Consider the following 14,411-nt stretch of genomic DNA (forward strand, 5'->3'; position numbering starts at 1 on the left):
GGCCTGGTCCCAGTACAGACCCCTGGGGGACACCACTATTTACCTCTCTCCATGCTGAAAATTGACCATTTATTCCTACCCTTTGTTTCCTATCTTTTAACCAGTTACCAATCCATGAGAGGACCTTCTTTCTTATCCCACGACAGCTTACTTTGCTTAAGACCCTTTGGCGAGGGACCTTATCAAAGGCTTTCTGAAAAATCTAAGTCCAATCTATCCACTGGATCTCCCTTGTCCACATCCTTGTTGAACCCCTCAAAGAAGTAGATTGGTGAGGAATGTTTTCCCTTTACAAAATCCATGTTGACTCTTCCCCAACAAATTATGTTCATCTATGTGTCTCACAATTTTGTTCTTTACTATAGTTGCAACCGGTTTTCCTGGTACTGAAGTCAGGGCCTGTACGTCACGTCTGGAGCCCTTTTTAAAAATTGGTGTCAGATTAGCAATCCTCCAGTCATTTGGTACATAAGCTGATTTAAATGGTAGGTTACAGACAACGGTTAGTAGTTCTTACATTTCACATTTGAGTTCCTTCAGAACTCTTGGGTGAATACCATCTGGTCCTGGTGACTTATTACTGTTTAGTTTATCAATTTGTTCCAAAACCTCCTCTAGTCACACCTCAATCTGGGACAGTTCCTCAGATTTGTCACCTAAAAAGAATGGCTCAGGTTTGGGAATCTCCCTCACATCCTCAGCCATGAAGACCGATGCAAAGAATGTATTTAGTTTCTTTGCAATAGCCTTATCGTCCTTGAGTGCTCCTTTAGCATCTCAATCATCCAGTGGCTACACCAGCTGTTCAGCAGGATTCCTGCTTCTTATGTACTTAAATTAAAAAAAAAAAAAAAAAATTTGCTATTACTTTGAGTCTTTGGGTCACTTGTTCTTCGAATTCTTTTTTGGCCTTCCTAATTATATTTTTACATTTCATTTGTCAGAGTTTATGCTCCTTTCTATTTTCCTCACTAGGATTTAACTTCCACTTTTTAAAGGATGCCTTTTCCCCTCTCAATGCTTTTTTTCACTTTTGTTGTTTAGCCAGGGTAGCACTTTTTTGGTGGTCTAGCATCCCCTTGCAATGAGCTCCAAGGGTGAATCATGCATTGTGTGAAGAAGTACTTCCTTTTGTTTGTTTTAAACCTGCTGTCTAATAATTGAGTTACCCCTAGTTCTTGTGTTATGTGAAGGGGTAAATAACAAAGTATTCACTTTCTCTACACCATTCATGATTTTACAGACCTCTTTATATCCCTCCTTAGTCATCTTTTTTCCAAGATGATGAGTCCCAATCTTTTTAATATCTCCTTGCATAGAAACTGTTCCATATCCCTAATCACTTTTGTTGCCCTTCTCTATACCTTTTCCAATTCAAATATATTTTTTGAGATCAGGGGACAAGAACTACATGCAGTATTCAAGGTGTGCCCACACCATGGATTTATACAGTATCATTATGATATTTTCTGTATTATCTATCCCCTTCCTAACAATTCCTAACATTGTTCGCTTGTTTGACTACTGCTGCACATTGAGAAGATGTTTTCAGACAACTATCCATGATTCCTCCAAGATCTTTCTTGAGCAGTAACTAATTTAGACCCCACCATTTTGTATGTATAGTTGGGATTTTTTTTTCCATTGTGTAGTACATTCTGAAAAGTCAATGTTTACCCCCTTGTCAAAATCATTTCTGAATATGCTGAACAAACAGGTTCCATACTGATCCTTCTGGGACCACGCTATTTACCTCTTTCCACTGTGAAAACTGATAATTTATTCCTACCCTTTGGTTTCCTATCTTTTAACCAATTAGTGATCTATGAAAGAACCTTCCCTATTCTTCCACGACTGCTTACTATATTAACTGATCATCCTTGTCCACGTGCTTGTTGACACCCTCAAAGAATCTAGTAGACCAATGAGGTACGAGTTCCCTTTACAAAAGCTGTGTTGACTCTTCCCTAATATATTGTGTTCATCTATGTGTCTGATTGGTTGAAACTATTTGTCTAGTACTGAAGTTAGGCTAATCAGCCTTTAATTGCCAGGGTCACCTCTGGAGCCTCTTGGGAAAAAAAAAAATCACTGTTACATTATCTATCCTCTGGTCATCTGGTACAGAGGCAGATTTAAACAATAGGTTACATACCACAGTTCAGAGTGGCAGCCGTGTTAGTCTGTATCCGCAAAAAGTGATGAAGTGAGCTGTAGCTCACGAAAGCTTATGCTCAAATAAATGTGTTCGTCTCTAAGGTGCCACAAGTACTCCTTTTCTTTATACCACAGTTAGCAGTTCTACAGTTTCATAGTTAAGTTCCTTCAGAACTCTTGGGTGAATATCTGGTCCTCATGACTTATTTCTCTTTAATTTATCAAATTGCTCCAAAACCTCATCTATTGATACCTCAATCTGGGACTGTTCCTCATATCTGTCATCTAGAAAGAATGACTCGGGTGTGGGAATCTCCCTCGCATCCTCTTCTTTGCAATGGCCTTGTCTTCCTTGAGTGCTCCTTTAGTAATTTGTTCATCCAGTGGCCTACTGATTGTTTGGCAGACTTCCTGCTTCTGATGTACTTAGATTTTTTTTTTAATTTTGTTTTGCACTTCTGTGGTTTTTTTGCTAGTTGCTCTTCAATTTCTTTTTTAGTCTGCCAAAAGGAGACAAAACTAAAATCTTCCAGCGCTTAACTCTCCCTATGAACACCAGTCTTCCAGTCTCTGTAGCTTGAATTTGACGGAAACTGGTTGGTGTAAATCCCTGAGACCTGACACTGCAATAACCATTTCTGAAAAGTGAAACTACAGAATTTTGCAGTTTTATGTAAGGAGCATTAGTGAGGTTTCCAGCATACTATGCAAAAAAACAGAACATTTCCCTTTCTCCAATTACCACAGCAATTCTACCAGGCTGGATCTTCACTGCTCGCCCCGAGAAACTGTGGTAACCTTATACTATATCCAAAGCTTCTCAATTTCACAATGCAGTACTGTTCAAACTGTAACTTGTGACATTTATGAAAATGAACTGAACTTCAGATGTACTTTATATCCTAATAAAGAAAATGATTGTAATTGTCTTGCCCAGGACTGATTTTACTTGGCCCAATCTCAGTACCCACTCACATGCTCATTCCCAGCAATGGCTAAAGCAGAGATTTAGTGCTGACCGCAACAAACTGTCAGTTTTAAGTGTCTGGCCTTATAAATGTATACAATTTTAAATCAATTAAGCTAGAATTATAATAGACTATTGCATCTGCAGTTTCAAACCTTTATACTTTTTCCATCACAGATAAATTATATTAAAATGCAAATATATGGCATTATTTCTTACACCTACACATTGGCACCAAAGAGATTTCTAGCCTACTTTATATCCTGGACATGAAAACTCAGCCTATAAATATATAGTACTTGATGGACTGAAGAGTTGTCTTCATTCCTCCCTGAAGGCTAAAAGGAATGCAGTGTTCCAAAATGTTTTTAGCTCTAACTTCTTCCATCTTTTGCTATTAAAACAAAATCTTATTTGAGGTTTTCAAGACATCTTATATTGGACATGCTTACTTTCCTAAGTATTACCTTCCACTGGGTCATTCCCACTGCCACCCTCAGCTCAAGTGCTCTATCAGATCAGTCCCTTGGGTCTCTATAGATGTCCTGATTTGTTTCTGTGTACTCTATGTACCTGATTTGTTTCTTTTACTTGCAGATATGTCTCTATTTTTAGAGCATATACACCATATAACTTGCTTAATTTATCACACTACTAAATAATTTCCTTCTGGGGAAATACGGTGCAAAACAAGGTTTGAAATATTGTTAACTTACAAGGACTTCTTCAGTTTTGAAGCCCTAGGACACTGCTCTTTATTATTCTTACTTGATGTCATGTTAGGCCTCTTTGGCCTTTTACACTAAAAGATTGTGCTGTGAATAAAAGGCAATACGTACCATGTACAACAGTGTTGTTTTGTTAATGCACTTGCACAGATGTCCATGGTTTCCCCATCAACAGTTGGAAACCAGATGGTCAATTTTCTAATGTAGACTGGAGACTTCTTATTTAGAAAATAATTGCTCTTAAAATGACCTTTTAAAATGTTTTTAGAGCTGCGTTTCTCAAGCTTTTAATGTATGTTATATTCTACTTACACAAAATTATTACTCTTTCCTGTAAATAGACTTATTACAGATTAACTCTTTTGGTTGTGTGTACAAAAACAGAAGTGTCACTTTCTCTCTTTAGAATAGTAGTTTGTTTTTACACAGATTTCATTTTCTTTTTAAGTAAATATCATGAGCAATAAGTATGGGGAAAAAAACCCAGCTTCTCTCTATCTTGAAGCTGATCCAGCAAAACTTTAATCCTCTGAGTAAACCCACAAATGTGGATTTGGGATTGGTACTGATATTACTGGTACCGTGAGCTGATAAAATTATTTAAATGGGACTATTCACATGTAAGAAGTTAAGCACAGGGTAAGGACTAGGGTTAGGATCAGAGCCTTTTACAAAAGAAGAGTTATTTATCCTAGAGTAACTGTGGTTCTTTGAGATGTTCTAGTCAGTGTGGATTCCACTGTAGGTGACTGATAACTAGCATCCTCCCTGGACAACGACAGTGAGGAACTGCAGCAGGATTAATCAACTGACGATTGAAATTCTGCTGTCCTGACCTTGGCATCAGATCTATCTGGCACATCAACTGCATAAAATTTGACAAATGTCTGCGGGTTTGTTCCACATTGGTACTTTGCAAATCTTAGATAGGGGCACATTTCTGAAGCAGGACAAAGATGGTGCCCGTGTCCTACTAGAGTATGCTTTGATGTTCAGAAGAGGCAATATGAAGAAGCTGGGTGGAAGACTGTTTCCTTTTGAAAAAAGGGATCCATATCCATGAGATTTAGAATAGTAGAAAAATGGCAACAAAGGACATTTTATTGGAGGGATACTATATGTCTGAATGAAACTTGCTGCTAGTTACCTGTGTGGGCAGCTGACAGTACATATTTAAATCTACAGGAATTTCTAGGATGCTCACATCTCAATATATGATTTTTATTCCACTTAAACACAAAACAGGATATGAAGTTATTAGGATCACACCGTGATGTTATTTTCTATTCTTGTTCTATATTTAGAGGGTACTCTGTACAAGGTGTACACACCCACCCACCCACACACACCTTCTTCTGAAAAGCTGCACATTCACCTCTTTATGGACATGGTATTACATTCATTCCACAACAGATTGGTGACAAGCAGGGGGATCTAAGATCTCCTGCTTGTGAATTATCACTGTAACAAGAATGCTGACACCATTTCCTTTGGCTGTGGAGGACCCACAACATTACGGGAGAATCAATTTAAACTGGGGGGGGAGGGGACACACTTTCTAAATGAAGCCAATTTAGTATTGGGTACCTTTGCCTCCAAAGAAAACCTCTTTTTAACATGTAGTAGTAGTAGTAGTAGTAATTTTCCAAATTTTCGTAACATTAGAACAAAACAACTTGAAAATATTTTAACGTTCAGTCATTTGTACGCTTACATATACAGTTATAGGATGAGGTTGTTCCCTTCGGGGGGGGGAAATCATTAAAACCGTCCAAGGAAATAGAACCACAGAGGAAAGGAGTGCATCTGGACAAAGTGTCAGATGGCAGCCCATTGCAGTAGGTCACCCCATCACATACATACACACACCCCCTCTCCTTCCTCACTACTACTTTCTCTTTTGCTTACATTGAACTGAAAGTATGGTGCAATTATATATTCAACACCAGTAACAGCAATCAAGTGTAACAGAGGTACTTTTGTAAAGTTTAGGACAAAAATCAACTACAGCATTCATCGAACTAGTACAAGAATGAAAAAATTCAGAACACAAAAATGTAATATTTTTCATATACTAATTTAGATGTTCAGTCCTAAGTAACAGAACAGAAGCACAAGTGGACCTCAAAATTCATGTGTACATTTTTTAACATATTTAACACAAACCTTCATATTTCCCAATCGTCTTGTCCTGTCAACCACTAGAAGCTTCTTAATAAGGTCCCTGTAACAGAGGAAAAAAATGTCATTGTTTTATTTCATTAGGATATGCATAGTACAGACCACTGGAAGCACTTTTATTTTACCAGCATAAACATTTTGTGCATTTTAACAATTCACGTTTTCCATATTTCAGAACGTTTTACATTCAAACAGTTCAAGACTGGTATGAAAACAGATAACCGGTCTCAGAAGAACACAGGGGAACAGAGGTGGGCAAACTACGGCCCGCAGGCCACATCCTGCCCACAGGACCCTCCTGTCCGGCCCCTGAGCTCCTGGCCCGTGAGGCTAGCCCCTAGCCCCTACCCTGCTGTCCCTCCTCCCCCACAGACTCAGCTCACTGCGCCACCGGCACAATGCTCTGGGGGGCAGCGCAGCTGCAGAGCGGTGGCCTGACCCGGTGCTCTGTGCTGTGCGGTGGCGCGGCTGGCTCCAGCCGGGTGGCGCGGCTGCCTGTCCTGGTGCTCTGGGTGATGCGGCTGTAGCGCAGCCAGCCACCAGTGCTCCAGGCAGCACGGTAAGGGGGCAGGGAGCAGGAGGGGTTGGATAGAGGGCAGGGGAGTTTGGGGTGGTGGTCAGAGGTGTGGATAGGGGTCAGGGCGGTCAGAGGGTGGGGAACAGGAGGGTTGAATGGGGGTAGGGGTTCCGGGAGGGGGCAGGAATGAGGGGGAAGTTGGAGGGGCAGGAGTCCCGGGGGGCCCATCAGGGGGTAAGAAGCAGGGGGAGTCAGATAGGGGGTAGGGGCCGGGCCATGCCTAGCTGTTTGGGGAGGCACAGCCTCCCCTAACCGGCCGTTCATACAATTTCGGAAGCCTGATGTGACCCTCAAGACAAAAAGTTTGCCCGCCCCTGCTATAGAGTGTCGTTTCTTAAGAAAAGATTTGGGATACAAGTTCCTTGCTCTCCTGAAGTGTCTAACCTTCCTTTTCATGTTGTTAGGCATTCCAAATCTTAAGTCAAAACTGAACTTCCTTCAGAGCATGGTTTCAGACTAGACCTCATAGCAAATTAAAAAAGATACATAACTTTCAATCGTTAGGTTTCAGCCAATAATATATTGAATTCTACCTCAGTTAAAAATAGAGAAAATGTGGAACAGCAAGTTCTCTATTTAAAATATAGTGGGGACTAGCTCGCATTCATAAGTCCTCCATAGAAAATGAAATGTATACTTTGAGACCCTAACAATGTTTTATGACTTTTGTATAAAGCTAAATTAAACTTTTTAAAAGCTGAGACAACGCTTAGAAAATCAAAAGTATTACGTAAATACATTTGTAATACTATGTTAACAACAAAATCAAGGATCACATTTTGTTTGGCTTTCTAGTGTAAATCCAGAATAACTCCATTAAGGCCTGGTCTACACAAATCATCTTATGTTGACCTAAGTATGTCAGTGTACACACTACAACCTTGTTGCGCCAATATTAGTGCCCTGCTACACCTACATAAACTGCTCCACCTCCATGAGAGGCATATGGCTTATGTTGGTGTAGTTAGGGAGATGCAGTGTCTGCGTAAACACTGCATTACTTATGTCTTCTGTTGGCTGTCTTAATTTCACGGGTCCATGCTGGAGCCGTGAAATTGACAAGAAAGCCAGGCATCTAAAGCCTGGCTGCCCCTAGGTATCTGCTCCCAGCCGGGCTGCTGCCTGGAGGTTCTTCTCTTCGTGAGATGAGGAGCCCAGGAGGCTGCCCCCCACTCCCAGCCAGGAGCGGGGCGCCAAGAGCCGGGGGTGGGACGGAGGGAAGCTGTGTTCCCAGCAGAGAGCTGCATGGAGGGCTCAGCACCTCACACTGCCTCTCTTCCATCGGTGAAAGCGCTTCTGGTGAGGACGTGCACTGCCGACAGGAGGAGGGTAGTAATTACTGTGGTGGCTGTAAGTTGACCTAATATAGGTTGACTTAGGGCATGTCTACACTAGAGCCCTAAGGCAGTGAAATTACCCTGGACATGCACTGGTATCACAGAGACTAAATTCAGCAACAAATTTCTACAGTTCTCTCAATGGCTATATTCTTAATTATCTACAACTTAACCTCTTCAATGAAAGCAAAGTAACAGTTTTGTATGTTCCACAATAATCAATGTCCAAGACAAAACATACAGCTTAGCCATCTTCGCTGTTCTGCAGCCTAAAGAAGAAAGAGGTGCTATTGCAATCTTCCTCAGATGAATCTCCAAGGGACTTCAAAACAGGAGTTTCTCACAGAAAACTTGTAAAAAAAATAATCATATCTATATTTATCTAACCCAGCAAATAAATATTTTTTTCCTTTGAGAAACCAGGTTTAATTACAGCAAGAAGGCAAATACAAGGGTCAGGGACAGGATGAAATAAATCATAGCTCAAAAGACCAGAGAAGATTATATCAAGTGTCCTAGAAATCTTAGTCTGGCATATTGAGAATAGTGAACTGAATAATAAATTTGCTAAACAGCTTCAAAACTGTCATATGGGCAGAGCAAATATTTCTAAAACTCAGTGGAAAAAAATACTAAGCTGCCAGCTATACGGGAATACAAACGTGAAATTGGAAGGAGATTTCCTAATCTCCCATAAACATTTCAGCCAGTAAGTGGCAAGATTTAGATTCAGTCCTGTGATTCAGTCATTTGTAGTCATTCCTGAAGGAATTTCTCCACCTCCAAGGGCATCCCAGAGGACACTTAAGGAAGGGTGTGTGTGGGGGGGGGGGGAGGCAAGGGGGGAATCCAACGTTTCTTGTTCTAAACAAATAGATACCCTTTCAAATAGAATAGTGAAAAGTAATTCATATTAGAAATGAAGAGCCAGATCTATTGCTGGATCCCACTGGGTTAGAAACAAGCTGTGTAGCCGCTTACTGTGTCATTTAAACCAGCATTGTGCTATTTAATTGATGACTCTTAAAAGTTGTAGAGCTCTTCCTTTGACTGCTCCTCAAACTAGCCTTGGAAATGCAGAAAATACACAGCTGAGACACGAACTGACTCAATGATGTTGAGTTGTCACTGAAGCTGTGAATGTGTGTTGCATTCAAAGAGAAGGAGTATCCAAATTAACATCTGCATCAAGAGAAAGCGTAGTGCCTCCTTAATGTCCTTTATACACAGGATTAAAAAGTCAAGTGTTCTAACAGTTCATTACATATAGTGTTGAATTCAAGTAGGTGCCGACATCCTAGATCAAACCTGCTCAATAATAATTATTTAGACTGCAGTGGCATTGTTATGCATTATCCCCATTGTTATGCATTTCCAAAACACAAAAGATGACATCTTTGCCCTGGAAGAGTTTACTCAAAAAACAAAACCACACATCATGCACACTTCAAAACAGAGTGGTCAGGGAGGTGGCTGACACACCTATTAGTAGTTCTACTTTTCGAGGGGGAATGGGGTGTGGGGGTACAGCTACTGACAAATATCTTCAAACCAAGGGATTATTAGATGGCTAAATTCTCTTAACTTTTGTCAGAAGTGGGTCTTGAATATAGATTTGAATTAGAAAAGGATAATAGTCAGGGCATGCAAGTTCAGGAAAAACATTTCAAATGTAGGGGATGGGAAGGAATGAAGCACAGAGACTGTGGCAGGAAAGTCAGATAAACTGGCAACAAAGATGACATCAGAGGCAGAGTGAAGAGCGATGTGAAAAAAAGACTAGGTTAGAAGTAAATAGAAAAGGCAGAGAGTAATGCAGAGCCTTACTGGCAGTAACAAGAAACTTGAACTTGAAACAGTGGAAGAGGAGAAGGTGGTGTGACAGAGTCAGATCAACAGTCTACAAAAGCAGCTGTTTTCTCTATGGATTATAAGGAATGGTATGGGCATCAAGTGGGACAGATAAAAAGAAGCTGTGGTATGAAATGGTATGGGCATCTGCGGTGACAGATCAAGGCCTTGCCAAGAGTCTTTACTGGCTAGACATTATGGAAATGTTGTGGAGAAAGAGTTATTCAGGCACAACCTGGATGAGAGAGGGGGTAATGAAGGGAGGTGTCAAAAATGAAAGAATAGGGGTTGAGTTCATAGAAAAAAAAAAAAAACTGTGCCAATATCTCAGTTCAGTAGGTTTAATGAACTGAATTCTGGACTCCATGCACTTCCTGGAATTCCGGACATCCACCTTTCTAAAAGTTACGCAGGGGAATATTTTTACCAAAAAAAAAAAAAAAAAAAAAAGAGTTCTGTTTAAACTGATGGTGAGAAGTCAAGGAAGAGATGTCAAAGAGATAGGATGAAATACAGAATTGGATAGCGGGAAACAGGTTAGGAGTGAAGTGATAGATTGGTGAGTCAATAGTATAAAGCAGCACTGGATGAGCTCATCCAAAAAGGTGTAAAAGGAAAAAAGTGAGGGGTGAAGAATACCGCTCAAGAAAGACACTACAAAAATACCTAAAGAAGTAAGAGGAGAACCAGGAAAAGACAGTACTCAAAGGGTATGATACCAAAGTAGCCTAACTGCTCATTGATGGCCATCTTTCTCGACTTACAATGGAACCTGGAGACACTTGCCGAGTGCAGTGACTAGAACGTCTTTCATGGCATGAGAAATTTACTGGATGATACAAGTCAATGATTACTGTGTGACTGAGAAATACAAACAGATGTTGACAGTACCCTAAGTTTAACTGCTTTTCATCATGATGGCCTAGTCATCAATGACAAAAAACAACTTTGTACTGTTCACCTTCTGGCCATGTGCCCAGAAATTACTGCAGACAGTACATGTGGAGATGTATACTCTTTGTTGAGAAAGATTGTATTAAATACAATAGACAAGAAGAAGAAACTACAGGAAACTGGTAGCAAAGCAGCATTTCGAGGGCAGCCAATGTTCAGAATATGTACAGGTATGGGATACCAGGATCAGTCAGCATAAGCACATATATTAAGCTGGAGCACACTCATGAAATCTGCTGATACAGCTTTAATAATGGTCTTGTGAGAAGCCTTGTGCCTGAAGAGGCATTCGAGAGAGAGAGAGAGAGATTTAAATTATATTAAGTATGTTTTCACTTTGATTTCAAGACTAAATTTAGTCCAAAATATTTTCCAACAAAGCATTTTAGAATACTGCAAGAAGGTATCCTCCTATGCAGATCCTTTCAAACTATGCTAAAGAGGTAATTAAAAATAAACATGTCACTGATGAAAGCCAGTATACTTACTTCACATACAAATCCAAATGTCTGGGGAAATCTATTTTGCCAGCAAGAATCTTCTGATATATACCAAATGGGTTGTCATCAAAAAATGGAGGAAACCTATTTGAATAAAACAACCAAAACACAGCTTTCCTTAGCAATCTGCAAAAATGTATAATGGTATTATACTGAAGTAATTTATCTGCTGACCAGACTGTTAGGTACATAGTTATTCTCTATGCACCGAGGCACTGCGTACTGAAGTCAGGGTTAACCACACCTGTGTAACCAAATTAAGGTAGCTATTCTCCAAAACACAGAATGTACTGTGCACAGAACAAATTCAGAATATATTAAAAACAAAATACTGAAAACTATTTTTAATATTAAAACAGAAAGATCAGTCACATATAGTGAGGGAAGATTTCCCTTAGAAAGTCTGTGATTTGGCTTGTTCCCTATTGGTGAAATCTGAGAGGCATTCACCAAAACCAGCTCTTCCCTTCTAGTCTGGACACTACTGACTGTCCCTTCACCTTGGCTGCTAATTCCACAATTAAGCAGGTGTAGTTCCTTACCTTTAAAAGACAATATAAAAATAAGGAGCCAGTTGCCTCTATCATTTTTTTGGGAGGGGGGAGGGGGCTACACCCTCTTGCAACAACTAAGAATTTGTATCCTCTCTTGGGCTTCTCTTTCTACAGGCTGACATATTTGCTCACCAGAAAGGCGACATGTATCACTGTGCCAATATCTCAGTTCAGTAGCTTTAATGAACTGAATTCTGGACTCCATGCACTTCCTGGAATTCCGGACATCCACCTTTCTAAAAGTTACGCAGGGGAATATTTTTACCAAAAGAAGCTACTGTGCAGCTACTGCTCTCACGACCACCACCCTTGGCCTCCGTACATGGCACGTGAAGTCACTGTTAGCAATGCTTATGACTCAAACTGAAAAGGGTTGCAGCTCCTCCTCTTAACTGGAGTCAAGGCTACTGGGGGAAAAAAGCCACCACTAATTTTTACTTCACATCGAGTCTTTCGTAGTGTAAGGCCTGTGTAGGCTAGGAAGAAGGCTGGCGTTTTTAATGTATTAGCTAAAATATTTTAAAGAAGTGCTGAATAAAACCTTGTTAAATCCTATCTACATTAGGTTCTAACACCCTTAAAAGCTAGCTTCCTCCCTACTGTTTTAACACGCTTAGCTCCTTTTTTAAAAAATGTGTTGAACTCTGTATACATTAGGTGCTAATACTTTGCAAACCCTTGCTGGTCTAGACAAGACCTTAGTGCCAGAACAATAAATATTTTCCTCCTGTGTGATTTTTCTTTCTGCAGCCTTGTGTTTTTGTTTTTTTAAATTTAGTCTCTTGTTCCACAATTACTGTCTATCAGGTAGATACTAACAGGACAATTGTTTCAATATACCAGATTCTTCATGAAAGAGGCACAGTAACTGGATTAACATTCCTCTTACACTGTAGTTACCAAACCACAGTCACAGGCAACAACCGAGTTCAGAGTTTCCCTAGATGCTGTTTGAGTGTCCAAGAAAAAAAACAAACAAAAACAAAACAGCCATACGTTCACCAAAGAAACGAATAACAACAAATATTTTTGGTAGGAGCAGACAAGGGGATGGAACTTTATTTTTGTTCATAAAGGTAAAAGTAACAATGAACCTTGTTTGGATGATCTCACATGAAACAGCGGAGCTATTCACCCAGGAAAACAGGGGGAGGGATAGCTCAGTGGTTTGAGCACAACTTCTTAAACCCAGGGTTGTGAGCTCAATCCTTTAGGGGGCCATTTAGGGATCTGAGGCAAAAACTGGGGATTGGTCCTGCTTTGAGCAGAGGGTTGGACTAGATGATCTCCTGAGATCCCTTCCAACCTTGATATTCTATGAAACTTCAGAACATACAATCAACGTGTTTTTCTGAAGTCTAAGGCACAGATTTTTAAAGGTATTTAGTCACGGCTATACTCATTGAGTTAGGAACCTAAGTCTCATTTTCAAAAGTGATTTAAGTACTTCAGAGTCCAGATGTCAGTGGGCTTTAGGCTTCAAAGTGCCTAACTGGCTTTTAAAAATGTGCCTAAATATCTTTAAAAATCTGGGCCTAAATTCCTATCTCGGACAACTGCAAGAAAGAACAAGAAAGGTAGCGAGAGAGGGTATTAAATTTTGGATGTGCTCAATTTATTCCCCCTTATATAGCAGAGAGACTGAATGGATGTCCTGTTGCTTATTTAGGACAGTCTATAGAACTGTGTTGCATCTGTATAATATTTTTATTCATCCAAAGGATATTAAACATGAAACTTTCAATTTTGTATTTATGATTAAGATTCAATCCTATTTTTGACTTGGTGCACGCATTACAAATAGGACTGTTAGGTGCCTGAGAAATCTATCAGGAAATAATGTAAAAGGCAAGTTAAATGAATTTTATGCAAGAAGATTTTTTTGATGGAAGTTATTTCCATCTTATTTCTCTCAAAAACATTTTTTTTTTTAAAATGACTGGATTCTCTCCCAGGGAAAAGCCCAGGTGAAACCTTGAGAAATATGATAGACTCATTCATTCCCTAACAATCAATACAAGTTATTACACTGCCACAAATTAAAAATGCAGTTTCTTTCTGCAAAAGTATGCCATTCAAGTCCAATTGTAATTGTTACATAGGACAGATATGGGCTCCATCAGTTGCTTAGAGAGCTTCTGGAGCAGGAAGCAATGCTGACATCTGGATTCCATTCAGTAAAATGATGGTATTGGAATGCAAGTTTGTGCTTCAAGAGTTCTCTGCTGTTGACAATTGCAGAGACATTTTACAAGCAGTACACTATTGCTGGAGTATACATTTGTTTTCTCTTCCAAGACTTAATTGCTTAACACAGCTTTGACCTTTAACATTAATCTCAGAGAAAAACCAAAATGGCAGCATCTTGGAAAACTGGTCCTATTTATAAACTGCTAAATGCTCAGTCAGGGTTATAAAGCACTCCACTGTATTGTGTTCATTTTATAGGATACTACTTTGATCAGACTTTCCACTCATATGCACTAGTGATGTGAACAATCCCCATGACTAGCAGTGGAGCAGGGATTTTGTTTGTGACTATATATCCACTTTTATTCAACTCCTACATATCAAATACATTCCCAGAGGCAGAGTTCTTCATCCA

At 39.8% G+C, this 14,411-nt stretch overlaps 1 protein-coding gene across 1 annotated transcript in view; it reads right to left on the bottom strand.

Moving 5' to 3' along the window:
* Nucleotides 1-14,411, bottom strand: part of PRKX (protein kinase cAMP-dependent X-linked catalytic subunit) — a 120,445-nt gene that overhangs the window by 16,987 nt on the left and 89,047 nt on the right. The window contains exons 5-6 of the mRNA XM_073354212.1: nt 11,241-11,336; nt 6,019-6,076 (exon numbers count right to left, since the gene is read on the bottom strand). Of these exons, the coding sequence (XP_073210313.1) occupies nt 6,019-6,076; nt 11,241-11,336 (154 nt within the window). The remainder of the gene's footprint in view (nt 1-6,018; nt 6,077-11,240; nt 11,337-14,411) is intronic.

The sequence above is a fragment of the Lepidochelys kempii genome, chromosome 1, assembly GCF_965140265.1.
Source record: "Lepidochelys kempii isolate rLepKem1 chromosome 1, rLepKem1.hap2, whole genome shotgun sequence".
NCBI lineage: Eukaryota > Metazoa > Chordata > Testudines > Cheloniidae > Lepidochelys > Lepidochelys kempii.